The 22,317-nt window shown below is 42.1% G+C and overlaps 1 protein-coding gene across 1 annotated transcript in view; it reads right to left on the bottom strand.

The window, feature by feature from the left end:
• Positions 1-259: 259 nt before the first annotated feature.
• Positions 260-22,317, bottom strand: part of KCNT2 (potassium sodium-activated channel subfamily T member 2) — a 103,166-nt gene continuing 81,108 nt past the window's right edge. Inside the window, exons 20-27 of the mRNA XM_087829047.1 lie at positions 18,878-19,012; positions 17,142-17,253; positions 13,714-13,815; positions 12,818-12,901; positions 11,883-12,011; positions 9,482-9,782; positions 2,458-2,542; positions 260-1,223 (exon numbers count right to left, since the gene is read on the bottom strand). Of these exons, the coding sequence (XP_087685173.1) occupies positions 1,112-1,223; positions 2,458-2,542; positions 9,482-9,782; positions 11,883-12,011; positions 12,818-12,901; positions 13,714-13,815; positions 17,142-17,253; positions 18,878-19,012 (1,060 nt within the window). The 3' untranslated portion in view covers positions 260-1,111. The remainder of the gene's footprint in view (positions 1,224-2,457; positions 2,543-9,481; positions 9,783-11,882; positions 12,012-12,817; positions 12,902-13,713; positions 13,816-17,141; positions 17,254-18,877; positions 19,013-22,317) is intronic.

Here is a 22,317-nt window from a genome sequence, read left to right on the forward strand (position 1 = left end):
TAACCATAATGAAGGAGGGAAGTGGCAGCTCGAAGAAACATCGTACTGACTGTTGATGCGCAGATAATTTTTAAAAATTAAATCCAAATTTTTAACATCAATTTTTGCATATGATTATTTCAGTACTAAAGGCATAAAAGAGGACTTTTAGTGTTTCAAATGTCTTTGTATTCCATAAAGAGTATAATTTTGCTTCTTTGAATTTTATATAACCTTTCTAATGAAATATTCTATGTAAATATATAAAAAAATGAAAAAAATGTTGAAGCTCAATAGTCCAGTGAAAATCACTGCGTATTTCAAAGCCAATGTTTCAATTCTTGGATTACATTTAAGTCAACAAATACATTTTTTAAGTCTTTCCTCTCTGTTAGCCATCCTTTTAGGGGAACGATCAGTATTTTTGCTTTTTAGTGCATCTTCTTGACCTACCATGAAGGTCAGACGTGTAGTTAGCCGAAAGCTCAGGTTCTTGATATTTCTTTTTATTTTGGTATCTCCGGTGTAATAAATCGTGCTGTGAGCATCTCAGATTCTAAAATAAATATAGTGCCCTATGAAAAGGCAACCAAAACAGGTTAAGATGACTTAAAAATTTATATCCTCAAGCAAACTATGACTCCTACAAAAATGTCAGCCAGAGGGTTGTTTGTAATCTCTGTGTCGAGACCATGAGGCAAGTCTGATGAGCTTAATTTTATAAAAGAGCAGTTTTAAAGAATACGAGGTGACATTTAATTTTTAGGAGGAGCAACAACCTTCGGTGTCCATTGTGATTCCCCACACAGAGCTGGGATTTTTTATTTACTTTCATAAAACCTTAACATTTTAAAAAATCGACTTCATCCAGTTTGGTCAAACAATTAAATGACCAGATTCAAAATTGTGTGTTTTCATTTAGGTTTTCAAAATCATTCCATTGACAGGAGGAATACCAATAAGCAGTATGTTAAATTTCAAAATAAACTCTACTTCTAAGAGAACAGACTTTTTAAAAATACGAGCTATTCGAACGTATCCCGACCTAGTTCGTGTCATGCCAGCAACGCCTTTTCCCCCGAAGCCGCAGAGTTCCTTCCAGAAAGCCCCCGGTAGGGGGAGCCCGCGGGGCTCAGAGCTGGGTTTCCTCCCGAGGGTCCCCGCCCGCCGCGCTGCACAGGCTCATGTGGCGACTGGGCTGGCCGCTGGGGAGGTAGGACAGGGGGTCGGGCCGGATTAGGTAGCTGAGGAGAGAAGACAGCAAGGGACGGCGACAGTCAGCACACGAAACTCGTCCAGGGGGACACCTGAAATGACTACTTCCAGTGGATTTGTTCAGCTTTAGGTTATCTAAACACGTCTCTATTTATAACATCGGCAGAAGGACTCACTGTTCGGTTGGCCTGTAAAATTTTACAGGGTTGGTAGTAATTTTATTTATTTTATTTTATTTTATTTTATTTTATTTTATTTTATTTTACTTTACTTTATTATTTTATTTTATTTTTTATTTAATCTCATTATTTTATTTCATTTGATGTATTGGGGTAACATTGGTTAATAACATTATACAAGTTTAAAGTGTTCAATTCTATCATGTAACACCTTGTATATCGCATTGTGTGCTCACCCCCCAAAGTCTAGTCTCCTTCCGTCCCTGTTTAAAAGCACTTTAAATATCGATAGCATTGTAGATCGATGAAGAAAGCTGATATGCCTTTTAACGCCACATCACCTACGATTTATTGTTCTTTGAATCAAACTAATGTTGCCCCTTCATTCAAAATGAACTTTTGAGAGTGATTTTTTTAGAAAAACGTAAAAGGCATGAGTATAATGCATTAGCCCCTAAATTTACTGATGTAGCTGTAAAAGTTCCTTCCCCCAATAGTATCACTACGAAACCTATGAGTCTAATAAATTTCTACAATGCGTTTCTACATACTACTTGCCATGGTAGGCATTTTTTCATGATATTTATCATTGCTCTAGTTACACTAAAATTTAATTATCTCGATGCCACAAATACAGATCCTTGTAGGCGCATAATACACAGTTTTTGATTAATCAGATTACAACCTTAGAGCTTTTCTTAAGTGTTTTAAACTTTTTTACTTTGGTAGGAAATCTCAAGTCTTTAGGACTAGATAGTGTGAGACATTTCAGGTTTTCCTTTGGCCTGTTCTCTTACTATTCCCCATATTTCCTCTTATTTCCCCAAATAAATACTAACTCACAGAACACAGAATTCATGCTATTTCCTTCTTTGATTCCTGTACAATCCTGCAATGTAGTTTTTAATAGTATTACACACTGAAATACAGAAAATGCATTTGTTTATTGAGCACAAAAATTAGACAGGGGCATTTATATCACAAGAATCATAGGGACTATAAAGGTGGGGATAACAGTCTAAAAAAATACATTGGTGGTTTCCAAAAATAAAGGCCTTGTGAGAAAGATGTAAGGTCAACTTACACGACATCATTGAGCTCCAGCCTGGTGTCCGGAGACGGGTTAATCAGGATGTAGGACAGAGTGCTCTGATGGTCGTTCATCTCATCTGGAAAATAGGCCACGCGAGTTTGTTACGCCACTTACAGAAAACCACGGGTCATGATAAAGCATCTCACCCTCAAACCACAGAGCCGTCGGCGAGAACTCGCACAGCTTTGCCCACAGTAGGACTGTGCACGGAACTGACTGTTTTCAGATGACCTCCCTGGGAGTGTCTGACGGGTCTCCCTCTCTGTTCCAATGGGCGATAAAAGTTAAGTATCTAATTCTGTCCAGAACAACCACAGTGATACTCTCTCCTCGAAGCTTTGACACTGAAGAAGTATTTCTATTAGAGAAATAGCTCGACAGGATGTCGACTTGATTGATTATGCTTTATCAGTTATAAAAAAAATCATTGTGGGTGTAGATGGCCATCCCCTAAAGGGAGACTCATATGGGAAATTCTGTGAAAAATCGTCTAGTGACATTGTGTTTAGAAAACACAACAGAAATGTATCTAGAAAGCTTGAAGGCCCTAAATATGTTTGACTTTGTCACATGCTATGTCTCAAAAGGTATCCTATTGATCCTGTTGGTTTTGCCAAACCCAAAGGACCCCATGGGGCAGAATTGAACTGATCAAGTCATTTGTTTTCCCTCAAAAACAATATACAGGGTGTCCCCACAAAATTGTATACATACTTCAAATAATTATTAACTCCAATGGGTTAAATCTGAAAAGAAAGAAACATCAACTGAGCTGTTAAGAGTGGTACATTTTGGGGGGGACGCCTTGTATATGTTTTAAAATCAAAGGCTGTGTCACTTTAATTTGGTCAGTTCAGTCTGAAGACATCGCCGGGATCCAAGCTCAGAGAGCTGACTTTGATGATACAGGACACTGGGAAAGGAAACAGCCCTGGGATCTGAAGTTTTTAGCTGCCAAGGTTATGACACAATGTAAACAGAAAGCCCCGTGGACACACCCTTCAGTGGCATTAATCCCCCAAGGGTAAAGTTTTTAGGCCATGAGGGTCTTTCTAAATTCCTGCTCTAGAGCCACAGCGCCCTCCTAGACACTTCAGTTGTAGGCAAGCTTGGCTCCTGAAAGAGGCACTGAATCTAAGAAAGGATTTCATACCCATAAACACAGATCGATACATATCTGCATGCAATTAAAGCAAATTAATAAGCCCTGGTAACTTTCTGAACTGGAAAATGTATGTTATTTTTATAAAATAACGGCTCGTACTGCATTCATCGAACTAAAAACCTGTCACTTGAATAGGAAAGGCAATACTTTCAGTTATATTTCAGATGGATACACCGGTGTGCCCTGTTTTTAAAATCTATCAATGAAAATTCTTATCTTATAGGGCAGGTAACTGGAGAGTAACCCCACCATAAGTATGTCCACAAAACTGTTACAACCACAATATCATCAAATTATTGGTCAAATGCAGAGATACATTTAGTTGCATGTGTCTCCGGAGCAGATGCAGAGAATCGCGTTCTGCCGTAGGAATGAGGCTGCCAGGGGAAACAGAGGCTGGCCCTGTGAAATCCGTATTTAAAAATAAAAAAGCTAACAACCTTTTAGCATGACTGTGTCCCAAATATTGCACGTGACATACTTGTACTAAACAATTATTTGCTGTTTATCTGAAATTCGTATTTAACTGGGAACCCTATATTTTTATTTGCTAAACCTGTCAATCTTACCAAGGGGGAGGCAGATGGCCCACGCTGGGGATGGAATTCCAGTGAGTATAGCAAATGGGCCTACTCCAAATAAGGTACCTTTGCAGCTCAAAGGATATTGTGCTGAGACGAGATAACCAGGATCGTCTGTCTATATGAAAAGCAGTTTGTGTGTGATTTCTGAGAAATTCTCCCCGTGTGAATTTCCATAACTACTGTACAAAGGATCATAAATTAATAGCGCCTTCTGGAGACTGAATCATGATCTCTGAAACGCAGTAGGCCTCTTGGTCGTTTGTCTACGTATAACTCAAATTCTTATCTAAACAGCAGCGTTATTGAACTCTCCTACATAAACAGTGAGCATTATTGAAATCGAATAGCAGCATTAGGTGGAAAACAATTTTAACAAATAACTTCTCAGTCAGCATCCACACCCCGCCTCTCTCCTTGGTTATTAACATGATTTTGTGCTCATTTTTGGTTCCAGGAGCAAGTGAAAATCTCTTGGGGACTCGGCCTGCCTCTTAAAAACGTAAACACTGCCCTAGATAACTGAGAATTTTACAGCACTGGATAGAACTAGTGTGTCGATAATGTTTTTTCCTGCTCAGGTTTTATTTATCATTCTGAAGATTTTAAGTTTTCTGTGGACTCCGGGAATTGGACCAAACGTTTAGCTAAGGAGCTCAGGTCGGTGACTACACAGGTTGTACAGAGATCTGGGTCGTATCATGATGAGGCCCTATCACCCCGGTTTCTTTCCTCAGCCCCCCACTGCTTCTCCTCAGGGCGAGGTTCCTAGAAATTTTAAAAAGGGGCCGAGCTGAGAGCCGTTCTCTGTCCCCCATCCAGCAGTGCCGTGCTGTTGGGTTGGGAAGTCACTTTATCTCTTCGTGTCTTTTTGTTTAAAAATTAGGATGCTGGGGTCACACATCAGAACCACAGCCAACGACCTAGTTTCTGCAGCCACACGTCTGGTGTCGCCGTCTCCACCCGTGTTTCCTGCATTAGTTTGTAGTCACTTCTGAATTGTGGAGGAAAACACAGGGCAGTTTTTCTGGATCTTTAAGACCCTGTCACAGTCATTATCCCTGATGGAGGCAAAGACCCAGGTGTATTACATAAGGATTTCTACCTAAAATATAACGTAACTAGTGGGTAAAATCAATTTGCTTTGGAAAATTTGGCCCATGAACCCGAATCAAGACTCTTCCTTCCTACCAAGGAAATCCCTCCTGCGGATGTGCCCTGCTCCTGAGAAGTAATCTCTGATCTTGGTAAAATAAAAGGCACAGGATAGTGTAAATGGTTTCACTGAAATAAGTATTTCATCATTGATCTAATTACTTAATGGAACTATTCTTCTTGTGAAAATTTAAAATAAATGTACTAAGGTATTGAAAACTTTAAAAGAAATTCCAGAGTCCAATTCAACCACTGCTAGAATTTACCGAGAAACTGATTTTGCTTTGCTAACTAGCACCTGCAATGATTCAGTCAAAAAAATCATGTAGAAAACATTCTGCTGCGAGCGCTTCATTGAGATAGATGATATTAGAAAGGAGAGAAATTATGCTCTGACTGTTCTTACAAAATAGCTCACTGAGCCCCATTCCACACACATGAGTTTGACGGATGTTTTTTGGTTTTTAAATTTTTCCTGCAGAGGTATTGTGAGAGCATTTTCAAAAGAATAAAATTTGATTAGAAAAAATGAATTCTTACTTATATTTGGGTACATTTCACCAAATGATACTTTCAAAAACACATGTCCATTATGTGTTTTGTAATCAAAGGAACATTTTAAATAATAAATACAAAGGTGTCATGGAAAGAAGCTGTGAAACCAGGTGACTGCGTGAAAATCCTGGCTTCCCCAGCTACACATGCTGAGACCACAGGCAGGTGGCTTCATTTCTTTTCATCTCTCTGCGCTCAGTTTCCTCACCTGTAAAATGAGCTAACAGCAGGGCTATCTCATAGGTTATCGATAGAATGAAATTATGAATAATCAGTATAATTTTAAATTAATATGTAGTTCTTAGAATTAGTACCCGATTCATATCAAGAGCTACGTCAGTGTTTCCTGTTTTTACGGTAGCAGGAAAATCAACCTGTAATTTGTAAATAATAATTGTGTGCACGCTGTGATGTGAAGGTATTGGCAGGCAAAGATAAAGAAAAAAATGTTTCGACAGGTGGCCGAGGCTGGGGTGCTTGAGTGTAGTTGTGGAACCCAGGCCCCTGAGGATGGACTGCAGGGAGCAAGGAGGCCATTCGTTGGAGACGATGCTGAAAAGCAAGCTAGGCCCCGATGCCGTAGGGCTCTGCAGGCCTCGGCCACAAGCTCTGATCTTACTCCCTAAGGACTCAGAAACCTGGGGAAGGTTTAAGGGCAGGAGATTTGGCCTGACCTGATTTCCTATTGAATATAGCACCTTGGCTGCTCGGTGGGAGATGAACTTGGGGCCTTAAACTTGAACCCAGGAGGAGTAGGCGAGAAGCCAGGTGAGAGATGACGGTGGCTGGCAGCAATGGCAATGGAGGGGGCCCGAAGGAGGGAGGGAAAGGGAGAGTGAGAGAGAGAGGAAAGGAAAGAGGCGGGCAGAGAGAGCCAGAAACAGAGACACAGATTGTTTTAAGATGAGAGAGACCACAGCAAAGTTAAATGCTGATGGGAAAAGCAAGCAAAAAAAGAAAGAAATTGGTGCCGTGCCAGAGTGAGAGCCTATTTTCCTCCCGTCACCACAACAGATGCCTTATCAGAGAAACGCTCGCAGCTGCACAGCGCTTATTTCTCCTACAAAGTCCAGCAAAGCAAAGAATCGGCAACGCCACAACCCACGGGCGATGGCGTTTTCCCTCGTGGACCTTTCCAGCCGTTTTCTCGGGAGGCACTAGCTCTGTGATACAATCTTCAGAACAGAAGCCAGGTGTGTTCAGTTACAGCTTTATCTGTAAGTCAGCCATAAACTCCCTTTCGATTTAAGCATATCGTTGAAGTTGTCTTAGGATAATCGTGATTGTTGTGCATCATAAATTCTGAAATCTAGGAGGTTCAACGTGGTCTCTTTTGTCTCTTCGATTTCTGTCTTTATCATGTTCCTGTTTCCCTCTACCACCTGGAACGTCCGGCCCATACTATAGTCACTACTTTAATATCCTTGTTTCCTGGATCGGTTTCTATTGACTAATTTTTGTATTGGTACAGGTCATATTTTCTTATTTGAGGCCCTCGCAGAACAAAGTTATAAGCTTTCTTTTGTGTATTGTCTGCACACCACTGGTTTATAAATTTCCCAGTTATTTAAATGGAGAGCATAGACCATCATCAGAATCGAAGTTGCTTCGTGTTTTAATGCATTTAGGAAGCTCGTTCTTTGCTCACTGACTATACTCAACCCATAATAAAACGTTGAAAGTAAAGACTTCACTCAGCCAATTGACTTTTTTTCTCAATGACAAAAATATTTTATTTTATTCAAATTGGCCACATTTTCTTACACATAAGCCAACACACAACACTTGAATTTCCAGTCATAAAGATGAAATATAGATATACTTAAGTGAAACTGAGTTAATTATGGTGGTAAATGATGTAAAAATATTGATATCATTGAAAAATTAATGTTCTGGGAAGGATACGACACAACTTCATGAAACAAAACTTTATAGTTTTAATTTAGGGAGGTATGGAAAATTTGTTGCCCAAATATTTTTATTTAGACTCAGTCATTATCAGCTCAGCATTACCCCCTTTGAAAGCTTCATTACTTTGTCTAAGAAAGCCTTTGAGGTTTTTTAAATTAACATTCTATATGCAGAATGAGAGTAACGTAAAGCAGACCCGTGTCTATTTCCTTCTGTTTCTAACTGCCTCCTTGTGAGAATAAATTAGTTTTGGAAATATAAAAAAATAAAATCATCTATTTCCTGGGAATTTATATTGGGAATATATTGATTTTCATACCCATATTACTGTACTCATTTATACAGGGAAAAGTTAACCTATTTCAGTAGAAATTTGGGGTTGATTTCTTTTAAAAAAAATAGTTGACAAGGTGATTAGAGTGATAGCAGATATTTCCCCTTATCCCTCCTAGGTACTAATGTTGCAAAACATTCAGAAGAAGTGTCCCGCTACAGTGCCTTTTCCTTTTGTGATAAATTTGTGAACAACTTGGTGCTAGAAAAAGGTACTTGACTTATTGACTAGGATTTGGGAAAAGTTTTTTCCTAAAAACTTACACGTAAATGATCGAGGGTTTAGCATTACTATTATCGTTACCACCACCACCGCCACATTGCAGGCGTGGGTGGCAAATTGACCTTTTATGAAATGTGTTTATTTCCCATAACAAAGAGAATGAATAAGAATAAAGTCACCATGTTAGCTAAAAAAAAAACCAAAAAACAAAATTAATTCATCCATGATTTCAGGCAAATTGGAAACTGACTTCAGGAAAAAACTAGGCTTTCTGCTGGATGGAAACAAGCCAGCGTCTAACCTCTCTCTCGCTTGAAAGGGGGTCCTCCCTGTTTTCTTGCTTGGCATTTCTTCTTTTACTAACAGGATGACACTCACAGCAGCCCATGGCACATGAGATCTGCACAGTAGTACGCGGTACATTTTCAGAAGATCTTGGCATTATTTCAGCCGCGCCGAATGGTCGGTCCTGCGGTCACAGGCCAACCCGCGGCCTCACGCTGCCTGAGACGAAGCTGCAGTGTTTGAGGTCAGGCCCCGTTTGACTTTTAAATTACAGCTCTTAAAGGCATTTTGTTTCTGGACAACAAGAACCTAAACAAATCTTGTAGGAACATTTGTTCTATATGCGGCTGGTACTTTTCCTTACTTGCCAAAGCCTCAAATTCATTTTGCTCCAGGCCATAGACTAAGATGTGGGGTGTATGTGTATGTGTAAGACAGACGCTGGATCCAGACAGAACTGGCCCTAAATCTCAGCCACGCTGTTAACAAGATAATTAATACATTATTTCTGACTTAGTTTCCTTATGTCTAAAATGGAAGGGTTTCTGCGGAAATTAAAGTGAAGATAATTCACATAATGTATTCATCCCAGTGCCTAGGGAACTAAGCAGCTACTTAAAAAATATAGCATTATGGTCTGACCATCATTATCATTTTCTGGAAGAGATTAGCTACGTGTCCCTAGTCCCTTCCAATCGACCCCTGAACCAAAACTGTGATTCCCGACCTAGCAAAGGAGAGCCCGGCTACCGCGACTAAGGCCAGAAAGCACACGTCCACAGCACACGACATGCCGAGCGAGCATACCATATCCCGCTGTAGACAGACCCAAGTGTCTCATTCTATTTTTCACAAGTTCAGCAAGCTCTTGTCGCTCTGACCTCCTGTAGAGGTTCAGTCGCTGCTGCGTTATTTTCTCAGCTGTTTTACCAGAGTGTCTGGGACCTTTCCTGCTCAGCCGGCGGGCCCACTGCATGCTCTTTCTCCTCAGCAGGGGGGGGTCCGGCTGCTCGCTGGCCGTCGAGTTGCGGTGGTTGGCCCGCTGGGGAGCCTGCTCCTTGCAGTCTTTGCTGCCTTCCCACTCTTCCACACTGATTGATATTTGAGACTTGAAAGGAAAGGGAGATTGAGAATTAGATATTTTAGGTACAGCTTCATCCTGGGCTTCTGTTAATATTTTTGCCAGTGTCGTGGGATAGTTATGTATCTCATGAGTTCTCACAGAAAGAGCAAAACCATAATCATTGGTGTTGATTTCCCGTTACTGAAAACACTGCTAGAGAATATGTTCTCTTGAAATTATATATCAACCAAATAAAAATATCTTTGCATTCTCCAATAGAAGTTTTTATGAAAGGATTTAATTTTTACATATCAGAGTTATTTTATCAAATGACTATTAACATGCAGCTGTTGGAAACCACAGACAAAAACCCTACTAGGTGTTTTATAACTTTATTCAAATAAAGTCCATGTAATGAAAATCGACTCCCTATATTTCATATGAAATTTAAAGATGATGAAACTTTTATTTTTGGAATTAACATTTTGAAGATTTTTAAGTTTTTGCTCTTTCTAAAGATGGAACTGGAATGTACTTTATAAATGTGATTTTTTAAAAATTCCCTCCTTCGACCCAGAAGAAAACAGAAAAGCAGTTTTAAATTGTAAATTCATGCATTAATTATTCACCGCGTCAAATGTTTTCTGATTAAAATACTAAAACAGGTTTCAGGAAGTGTTCGAAGCATCGCAAGTGAAAATAGGTTGTAAATATTAACATTTCACCAATGTAGTCTAGAATCACAAATAAAATTTAACCCGGGCGCTTGTCCAAAGGAGGGAAGAGCAGTGAACAAACTCATAAAGTCAACTTGATGGGCTCTCAGGACGAAACCTGAGGTTTAAGTGGGACGCTCTGCTGGGAGGACCAGCCCTTAATCAATACGATCTTCCTGCTTTAACATTGTCGCTTTTCACACCAGGGAGTCTTGGGAATGGAACGCCCATCGAAGTGGAAAGTCTTGCTTTCCAAGGGCACCTGCGTGCAAACCAGCTTCCCGGCGACACTGAGGACACCTGCAGTGGCAGCCACCTGCGCGCTGGCTCCCCTTCCACCGATGCGGTTTTAGCGGCAGCTGCAACATGCCTGTGTTGCTGGCTCTCAGAACAATAGAATTTAAATGACCAACATAAGTAAGGGCAGGGAGGAGGTCCAGTAAAATCCTTGAAAAGTGAATATAAATGATGGAGGCTCGGTCAATGCCTTACCTGCAAGACCTCGTGGCAGACAGGCTAGGGAATTATCTAACACTCAAATTCCAATAAAAATATATATATTAATCTACCTTCTATTTGAAAACAGCACAGTATCTGAGTGATATAAAAAATGAGTTACTGAACCTTCCTCTCTTCATGATAAGAGAACATTTCATTGAAATGTTCTTAGGAGCCTTATTGTAGCCATCAGAATTTAAGCTGGACATACTGAAGTTTTACTGCCATGGTTTTGCAGCAGTGGATACCAGCCCAAGTCATAACTTCCTCTAGTCTCACCTGCTCGATACTCTCCTGGAAATTCTCCTCTTTGGGAGCCAAGTACAGGAACCCCTGAGTAATAGCTACCGTTGGTATAGAATGTCAGTGTTTGTTCATTAGTTTCAGGTTATCTGAACTTTGCAGCAAAAATGAAAACATGTTCACTCGTAGCTAGCTGGGCGCCTGGCTGGCAGAGCTTTGCTCACCACAATCTCAAATTTACTTGCTGGGGTCTTTCTCATTGTAAGTCTCTGCAGTAGTTTGATTTCCTACAAATATGTGGAAATAGTAATCTGGCCAGATCAAATACTCCAAATATTATGTTCGTATAATGTCACTTATAATTCAAGTCATGAAACCATAAGCTAGTGAATATTTTAAGGGAGAGATTTGCTTTTCTTCTGATTAGGGGTGGCTGCATCCATCAGGATAAATGTGAACTCTTGGGGTGTATTTTTTAATTTCAGAGAGAAGAGGGGGGATAGAGAAACGTCGATGCAAGGGAAACACTGGCTGCCTCCTGCACGCCCCCGACTGGGGATCAAGCCTGCAACCCGGGCATGTGCCCTGACCAGGAATCGAACCCTGACCTCCGGGTTCATGGGTCAGTGCTCAACGGCTGAGCCACACAAGCCAGGCTGAACGCTGGGGTATTTTGATAGTTCCAAACCTCAGACGTAGCGAGCTTCTGAGACTCTGTCCTGTAGATGCCAATGGGAACATCTCCACTGGACGAGCACAGCTTCTGATAGAGCCGGGCATACGTTCTGATCCATAAGTCATCCTCGGTGATTTTTATCTAGAACACACAGGAATTACCAGCTTCTTAAGAAATAAAAACCCAGTGGTTATTTTTTTCGCTTCTTAAAGGTAGAAATTGTTGATATTTTGAAATCTCAATGTGCCATTTCATAACGTGCTTATCTATGTGTTAAACTTATTTAATGCACCCCACTCAGCCTTATCCCCAGGGTTCACCTGTCCCTAAGAAACCAGATATTCAAATTTGTGGCCATATGGCTTTGGGTTAGTTCAATATCAGGAGACAGAGGTCACTGGTCATTGACTGGGAGTTGTTGGAAAACCCATGGAGACTGTTTCAAATGGTGTAATAACTAGAGGTTGCTACCGGAGTTTAGTGAACAGGGTCTGCTGATGCTAAAAATCTACAAGTGCAAAGGACAGGCCAGCACAAGAAAAGAATCGTCCACCCAAAGTTCCACTGACGCTGTGCTGAGAAAGATGTTGGCAGGATGAGCACAGGGCCGCAGACAGGAGGCACACGTGCTAGTCCCTCTTTGCTAATCCTAAATTTCAGTTGTTAGCAAGTCACTTCATTAAACACATGTAGGCATAATACACCCTTTTACAAACAATTACAAATCAATTGAACTGCATGATGCCTGTTCGTCCACAGTAGGGTGTCCTGTGTCAGAAACTGTCTCAAATGGCCAACTGGGGGAAAACACCTGCTCTGAATTCTGTACAGAGTGGCTATTTATCATGATTATTAATTTAAAATAGAAGAGTAAGCCTAAGTACATTACAGATGGATTTCAGACCATTTATCAGAATAATCTTTTATTCCAAAAATGATTAACTTACAGAACAAAGGAAGCCTGAGCCTGGGATAGTGTCCAATCCCAGCAGAAGTCTGGTGATAGAAATCATATAATCCTTTACAAACGACTGCAATGCAAAGAAAATTATGAAAAGTGTAGAATATCCATGAGTGTGAACATTATATTACTACTAAGAGGGTGTTTCTTGTAACACATCATTAAGCCTCCATAAAACAGGAAATAAAAATCTGTCTTGTGAGTGTCCTACATACACATGTCCAGTTAAGCTGCCCATGAGGAAATATGTAGATAATTATCCACTGGAATATCTTGATAGGCTTAAATTTTTTACATGCTGTTAGACATAAAAACATTTTTAGGATTTAATAACAAAAATGAATTGATATAAAATAGCTTTTATTTTTAGTCTAGTAATATGTAGCAACATGCAACATGTATTAAAATATCACGGTAAACATTGTAGGACCCTCGTGCTAAAGAATGCCTAAAAATTATTTCAGAGGTTATTCTGAAAAATCATCTTTTTCTTACAAAATATTTCATTAAACTTTATGTCATTAAATACATGAAATAAAATATTGAATTACTGCCCAGCCGGCATGGTTCAGTGGTTGAGCATCGACCTGTGAACCAGGAGGTCACAGTTCCATTCCCGGTCAGAGCACATGATCCCCAGTAGGGGGCGTGTGGGAGGCAGCCCATCAATGACTCTTATCATTGATGTTTCTCTCTCTCTCCCTCTCCCTTCCTCTCTCTGAAATCATTAAAAACATATTTAAAAATATATATTGAATTACTTACAGAGCCAATTTCCAGTTAACAGCTCCATGAGAAACACTAGGTACATTATTTATTTAATAAACTCCAAGTGAAGTAGAAAGTGAACGTTCTGGAGAGGAAAGAAGCGCAGTCGCATACCTGGTAGAGAAGCGTATCCAGCATGCTGATGCTGAACACCCTCCCGGCAGCAAAAGGCAGGCGGAACATGAAGGCCAGGTTAGAGCCGCGCTCTCGCTCCTTCTGTCCAGAGATGTGAGACAGAAACGTCTGTGAGCGGGCTGTAGTTTACATTTTTCTGCCTCGTTAAGTCTTCCTGACAATACTCGAAGGACGTATTTTTGCTTAGCTAGGCACCTGTCCTTACGTCATGAATAATTATATTTTGAATAAAGACCCAAGTAATTGGCTCATTGTCAGTGCCTGGTAAATATTTATTGGCTTGAGTTTAAACCCAGGTTATATAAAAATTTGCCATGTTGCTTTTACATAGTGAATATATTTTTTAAAATAACAACTTTTGTAGTCTTGCCTGTTTCTCCCACTTTCATCATTTTGCTCTACCGCTCGCTACGAAGTGATACATGGTTTACAGACACTACTGTTTGATTTCTGACACCAATTCTCCATCATTAACCAGGTGACCTCAATTCAATTCAATTCAACTCAATTCCATTCAATTCCATTCCATTCCACTCAATTCAATTCAATTCAGTTCAATTCTGACACTAAGTGCCCAGAGTTCAGACAGTCCCAGGAGATTGCTCCTGTGTCTCTTGCCTTCTCCAAGCCAACTGCTCTCCCCTGGGGCTTCCCACACACCCACCAGGCTCACTGAACTCGTGAAAGTGCCCCAGTTAATAACGGTCACTGGATTGTGAAGAGCGCAGTAGCCAGCAGATGCAAAGTTGCATCTGGGCTCGGCTGGGAGGGCCCCGGGCACAGGAGCTTCTGCGCGACTTTCTCCTCTTATGTCAGCACGTTTGCAGAGCAGGACAATCTCCAATCCTCGCTCTTCTGAGCTTTTATCGAAGTCTCGCCACGTAGGCGTAATTAATGAAATCATTAGCCACGGGGTTGCGCTCAGTCTCCAGCCCCGCTCCCCCTCTAGAGCTGGGCGTGGGGCGAGGGGCTGAACGTTTCAATCTCCCAATCACGGGGGGTTCTGGCAGCCAGCCTCGGGGCTCAGCTCTCTCAGGCCACCCCCCCCCCCCCCAGGACCTGCCTGGTGAGCATCGAATCAGTCGTGATTGGAAAGGTCTGAATAACAGAGGACACTCCCGTCGCTCAGCAAATTCAAAGGTGTGTTGTTTTTTTTGAAGCCCTGTGCCAGGAACTGGGGACAAAGACCTGATCTACTTCTTCGTGATTGTAGCGCCCTGTCCGTCTCGCGTGCTGTTCCCCTTCCATCGCGCGTGGCTGCCCTGTGGTTGCTGCAGTGGAGCCGTAGCACCGGGGGCGGGATAGTTCAAGGGATCGAAAGGGAGGTGCCCTCGAGCCGGCTGCGCCACGAGCACCCGCAAAAGGCGACTTTATGAAACGCACCGAGACGAGCGAGATGAAATACGTCGAGAGGGAAATGAGGTGGGAATTCCTGTGGGTTTTTTTCCTGCCTATTCTGTCCCTCTTCTCCGTGTCATTACCACTCGTCCTGTTTTCCCTCCCTGCTTAGTTTTGCTAACCAAGCGTCCACGACGCCCCACGAGCAGGGACCGAGCACGGGGCAGATTTTTGGGAAAACACTGGCGGAGACTGGAATATCCCTGAGATGAAGGGAAACGTCATACAAGGCAACCCAGCCACAAAAAATAGCCACCACCGCAGGACAGCTCACAACGAGGGCCGTGCGAGCAAAGCGGGATGGCCAGGAAATGTTTTGGTGGGCTTGACAAATTTCAAGAAAATGGGGTCAAGAGACTGCATTTTGAGAACTAATATAAACGGAGCCATGCCAGGGGAACTGCCTTGCTTTTCTTACTCCTCCGACTTTCAGGATGTTTGAAACTGGGCAAAATAACCTTTGGGCTCATGGAAAAGCAACACTGTATGTGTAACAGCTGTGGGCCAAGGTAACAAGAGACAAGTAACAAGGTAACGAGGGGTCAGGACTCCAGGGCTGGGCTTACAGACGCTCTTTAGAATTAGCAACGCCACCTGCCGTCTCTGCAACTAGAGCAGTGCCCTCCTCTGCTCCTGTCATTGTTCCCCCGCTTTCTCAGAGCACCCCCATTTCCTCACCCCCTGACGGCAACGCCATTTGCCATTTACCCCGTTTCTGCCCCAATCGGGGCTCCCCGAGCAGCTGCTCTTCTGGGTCTCGAGAAACACCTGCGGCCGCTCCCTCTGGCCTTGGGCTTTTAGGTTCACGCCGATGACCGCGTTCGCCTGTGGGCGCAGAGCCCACGTGCCCAAGCCTGTAACCCTCCTGTGCCATGTTACGGGAGGCTTCTGTCCTGAATGTTAATGGCTTCAAGCTTCCTTTCTTCGCCGATGACCTTGCAGCGTTTCTTACCTGTGGGACACTCGGCTTCTTTACTCAGAACCGTGCCTAACGATTAACTAGTGGTGAAGGGGCAGAGGCCTGGCTCTGCTGACCTGATGCAAGCGACCAGCTTTGAACTTCACCGACAGGTTGCAGAATGACCTTACTTAACACTCTATCTCCCAGGAACTAGGGCAAGGTCTGGCACATAGGCGGTCAAAATAAAATTCAGTGAGAGAAAGAATTAAGCAAAAAAAAAAAGGGGGGGGGGCTAAGGCATCATTGTCTTATTTCTTATATTGCCATGGACAGTGAAGATGGCATAGATCTAACACATTTCCACATGTGTAAGACTTAATCTTTTTTTTCTCTCTCTCTTATGCCAAATTCTTGCAGTAGACTGGCATTGATTGAATGCCAAATCCAAGCCATTTTCTCCGACACTCAGCCAGGACACAGCAGAAGCCATGCCTTTCGGTCCACATCACATGGCTTTGTAAACTCAGTGTCGCCATTAGCAGTATCCCGGTCCCTTCCCAACCCTAACCAAGTCCCCGCTTTGAAAGACCCTCGTTAAACAGAATTTCCAGTTCTCCGAGGCTCAGCTGAGGTGACGGTCCCCCTCACCTAGGTGAGCAGCAGACTTGGCTTGGCTCAGACTGTGTTGGTGACATTTAGAAAGTTAACTTTCGCCAAAGCCTATGACTTTTCTAAGACCTTAAGGATTGTGGAAAACTGCAAAGCCCTATATAAATAAAGATTTCTTGACATAGCACTTGTGGTATTATCAATATAATTTTTATTATCAGCTAGCATACACATTTCTGTTACACTTAATCCTTTTATAAGCCGTGCTTTTGATTAACGATTAATGATTAATGACGACAGAACAGGACATCTCCATCATATTCCCATGTGACAGAAATAGTTGAAACTCACATTTAAAAAGAACTATAAATTAAGATTTTTAGCCCCCACACAAGAATTCAAAACAGCATCTTCATTTTTACTATCTCATGGCAGATCTTTCTACACAAAGAAAATTCCAGAGTTATTCTTTCAGCCAAAACAGTTGAATGCGACTTACCTTTTCCAGCTTTGAAAGGGCCAGGGAGTAGCAGTCTTTGGCTCGGAACTGCATGAACCTCATGTTGGCCGGGTGGGTGAGCTCGGTGATGATGCTGAGACTGGAAAACAGCCTGCGTGTCAAGAAAACGCGTGTGTTACACCAACAGGGCCTGTGGCGCTTTGTACAGCCACCTGTGACTGAGGGTGCAATTAATTAGGCTGCGACCACAGGCGCTTTCACAGCAATGGGCCACCCGGCCCTCCGTACAGGGCAAGAGAAACGAGCCCCTGTTTCCAAAGAAGATCCTAACTGACTCTTCACTACAACAAAACTCAGGTCAATCGATTGGCCTTTATTGGACATTTTCGGTGCTGGCAATAGTTTTGTTTCCTGGGGTCGGTTAAGGAAACTCTGAGGCTCAGATTCTGTAAAGACGGGGGTGTCGTGAAGCTTAGTGATGCTGCTTGTGAAAGACCAAGCTCAGGGTCACACACCCCATCACGCCGTGGCACCGGCTCTCAGCCGGGGGTAGATTTTTGCTTTTCCTCACATTGCCATTTCTGCTTGAAATTCACTTCCTTTTCTCCCCAGCTCCCTTCTCATTCCGTGTTTGGAGACCCCACCATTGTTTCAAGTTCCTCTTGAATCTAATTGGGATGGAGCTTTAAAGTGGCTCAAAGTCAGAGTCACCCCTCCACGTGGGCTCCCTCGTGTCCGTGACTCCGGATCACGCCGATTCCCCCTAACAGCAAGACCAAGTCAGGACAGGCCCAGTTAACTCACACACCCAGCCAAGAGAAGGCTGTGCTCTCCAAGACCTAAAAAGAAGCCCAGAGTGAAATGCCTGCCTCTGAATTAGACTTCATGACCTAACAGACGACCTAATAGGGCTGTTCTTGTTTCCTGGGGGTGACAAATGTAGCTGAGGAGATGTTCACAGGGTAAGCAGCATGAAGATACTGGTAAGAAACACCTAGAACACTGTTGAGATATGAAGCCAGAGAAGGAATTTACGCAAAAAGCAGAGCTGCGGACAAATGAACATCTATTTCAACTTTGGGGAATTTTCCTTAGAGAAAGCCAGCTTTTATCTTCCATTTCTATGAGTCTAAATGGTTAAATTTGTGACTACTTGTATAATACAACCCTTTTCTAACACGTGATACCAAATATGAGTACACACTTTCTTGGCTAGATATTTTTGAGGTCTTAGAAAGAGTGAGTGATAATATGGTTGACTCGGTCATTTCATTTAGGTGATTTGCGGAGGTGAAATTAGATAGGACGACAGAATTTATGGGACATGCCTGTTCTGTTCTGTATGAATAACCTTTACCACTGATGTTATGATAAATGGAGAAACCGAATGCGTTATCTGAGCCTGCCACCTAGTGAACACCTACAACTAAATCAGACTTAATAATGTTTCATTGCAGTGCCTGTTATATTCATAACGTATTGCTTCTATTCAATTATAATATTTTTATTTTAAAAATTTAGCTGTCTAATAGATTTAATTATGTATCTTTAACATGCTAATGCTGTAAATCTATTTCTGAGCCTTCATAAGACCTATGTACTTTTTGCCTATAGAACATTTTAGATATTAACTGACACAATCAGTCTCTTTTCCCTGGGTACTAAGCTTGTAATAAAGCAATAATGTAATTGAAAAATAATACGGTGTGTCTTACTTAAAACTGGCCTACAATTAATTTATGTTCTGACGCAGGGCGGGGCCGCCGGGCGCTTACCTGAAGAGGGTCTGCACGTTGACGATGGTCTTGGCGTCGGCCATGTAGTCTTCTTCAGCACTCATGGTGCTCTCCTTGTCCACGACCACCATGTTGGCAGCGAAGGTCACTCCGCACCTGAGCAAGTCATCTAGGCTTTGATGAAAATCAGCAGAGAAAAAGGCCTTGTCAGTGCATCCCAGGAGCTGGCCTAGGTCACCCTGCAGGTGGCGTCCACAGAGATGCGCCCTGGCCCCTGTTAGTGGGAATTATCATTCAATAGTCTCTACTCGTATGAAATAATTTGAATTTTGGAGCTCTTACTGTTTCATTAGATCTCAACAGTTTCAAAGCATATGCATTAAGAATCTTTATTGAATAATATTTATTCATTATATTAATAAAACATGGAATACACCCATTTTGCGGTCATGGGGTGACAGAATATGTTTAAACTTTGTTTTTATAGTTGGCACACTGTTTCAAAGACACGTGTCCATTTTTTATCCCTAAAGTGCTTTTGGCAAGAGTGAAAATGAATGCTGATGTTAACTGAGATGGCCGAGCCTGGTGAAGATATATAAAACTGGGAAATGTTTATTTTAAAATTTTTGTTATTTCTTTCTGTAAAGCTATGTTAGAGATCAGTTCTACACAAGAGTGTGTAAAATATATAAATACCAGTGGTATTCAAGCCTCCCATTAAGTTAACCTGATGTTTTTGAGTAAGTGATTGAATAACCTGGTTTCTTTGGTTGCATTAAATAATTGTGATAACCTCGTGTACAAGCTCCTGCAAGTTATGATAGAGTCAGTCTTTCCCCCTGTGGCTGATAAGCACTTTGTCTAGCATTGAATTTTTTTTAAAAAATGTTACCACTGACTCTAAAACAAGGAAACCATTCTCATTGCCTCTGCTTGATACAAACTAGAAAAATAGGACTGACTTGGCTAAGAGACTGAACTTGAATGAGCGCAGCAGGGCTCTGGGTACAGAGCTGATTGAAGACAGACAAGAAGCGGGCTGCTCTGCGCAGCTGCTGGTTTGCAATCGTAGGTGTAAAACTTAAGGAGCAGTAGTTCCTTTAAGGCGCGGAAACTGGAACCTGTTGCCTGAAGATCTTTTCTGGGTGCGCGATGGTGGCTGAATTAGCCGGGTTCCAGGGAACTGTTTTCCTCTCCCGGGAAGGCAGGAGGCAGGGTTTCTTACTCTGTTATAATGTGGGAAAGTATTACCAAAGCTTTGAGTCCAAGATCCCCGGGAGTAGTCCAGAAAAAATACTGCGCTTGAGTCAGGAACAAGGTTCTGTGGCAGAGATTTTATGGCTAAAACTGCGGAGACAGAATGTTATTCCACATAAATTTCCTATGGTAAAAGGGGCCAGGACCATAACATCCAATCAATATGATGACTGAGTTAAATCCCTAGGAAAACTTTACTTGGGTGCTCCTTTCCTCTAGGAAATCCATCAGAATTGTTCTTACATCTTTCCAATGCACTAAAGAAAGAAGTAGGTGGAAAATGGATGTGATATGATCGCTTTTGGACCCTAAAAATCACACACCTTCAACCCGCCGTATTATAAAATTAAATCGCTTTCTGATATTTCAGCTCTTAAAATCTTTTCTCCACCAATAAAAATTTAAAAATCTGTCCATTATGATTATACAGGAGAAGGGAAAGATAGGTGGTGGGAGGTAAGCTTGACTAGAAAAAGATGTAGGGATAGAAGTTATGATAGGAAAGATGAATATTTCATCAGCCATAAATCAGTGAAATTGAAATGAGACAGAAATGCCACCGAGAGTACCGGGCGGGACTGCTAGGCCCTGTGCCTTAGGGTCACAGTGCTGGCTGCTGTCGATTGCATGTAACCTTGGCAAGCGAAGTTAGCAGTTGTTATTAAGTATGAGTTTAAGCCTATCAGAAATAATTTTTAAAAACTGGAATGGCATTTCTGAACCCTGCAGAAACCTTTTTGATGTTCGCACTTTAGCTTTAAGTTACCATTTTTATACCCACCGGACACCGCATTACAGTCCTGTTCCCCTTTCATTAGGCTCTTAACCACCCCGCTTTCTCCCCGCAGCCCACCAAGTTGTCTTCAGTCTGGTTCCGTTGTACAGTTTGGCCACCAGATGGCAACCGAAGAAAAAAAATCAATCTGGATTTTTTTTAAAAAGTTCCAGATACTGTCCCTCCAGGCTCCTCTAAGAGGCCCTGCGGGCGGGGCCGGGAGAAAGCTGGAGGTGGGGGTGTTTGCGAGGGGCCGCAGCTCCCTCGGAGGCCGTTTCCTAATCATCGGGGTGTTTTTAAGGAGAATTTCAAACAGAAGCGAAAGGAAATCGGACAGAGTGAGCCCCACATGCTGTCACCCGGCGTCAGGAGTGACCAGCCCCTTCACCTCCAGGGGTGAGAGGCTCTGGGCCCTTCTCACCAGAAGCGCTTTGACAGAGAATTCACTGCGGAGGTGACAGAGGCAAAGGTGACCGGAGGGTCACTCACCTTCTAAACATCGTGGTTTTCTAGTGAATTCTAAGTGAGTACTGTCACTCCAAAGAAACGTTACTGGTGATCAAATGTGGGTTACATTCACCTTCCTGAATGTAAACACTTTTCACATATCTGATTTTTAGTTAGTTGGTTTACTAGGCCAGCTGGTGGCGTAAATGATATTAATGTAGGATGGAGGCTAAGTTTATGTCACCCTGTTTGGTCTTTCATGTGCCCACAGCTAATAAACACTTTCAAGGTTACAGAACTTTGTTTTTTCAACATCGACAGGGTGCAATGTAAGCATGAAAGCTCTCAGTCGATAAAGTTAAACATTTTATTTGGAAGGCCTTGGCTGACTTTTTTTTTTTAAATAAAAAATTAACACGTTATAGGCATATTACATTTTATGATCTTTTAGTCCTTGTGTTTTAAAAATGTCATGTTCATACACATACAATAATTAGTATTTTAATACTAAAGCATTGCACACATTTGACATTTTAATTAACAAATGTTTAGAGATCATGAGGCTCTCATCTATGTTACTAGAATAAACTCTTAAGGAAACGCTCCAATTCACAAATCGAATTTTAAGTGAGCATTTCAGAATTACTTGGAAGGTTTCCCGAAGTTAAGATAATGGTGCCAATGCCTCACAGTGCTGAAACTTTGAATTTCTCCCTACCAGACATCGAAAGTAATAATGGTGTCGCTGTAGATGACACAAAACTGAATCAGCTTTAGAAACTGGACAGAATCGACAAAATCCACATGCAGCCAGATTTGCTCTAATTCAACCACAGATTATCGCTTAGGAAGCCGGAATACAAAATGACCACCACAAGAGACTGTAAGCTCCACATGCAGGATACGACATCTGCGGGACACTAAAGGGCCAAGTCCACTGGTCATGCAACACAGGCCACAGCACAGGACGGACCACGGGACACCACACTGGTTAGCG

The sequence above is a fragment of the Miniopterus natalensis genome, chromosome 21 (genome assembly GCF_054644295.1).
Source record: "Miniopterus natalensis isolate mMinNat1 chromosome 21, mMinNat1.hap1, whole genome shotgun sequence".
Lineage (NCBI taxonomy): Eukaryota > Metazoa > Chordata > Mammalia > Chiroptera > Miniopteridae > Miniopterus > Miniopterus natalensis.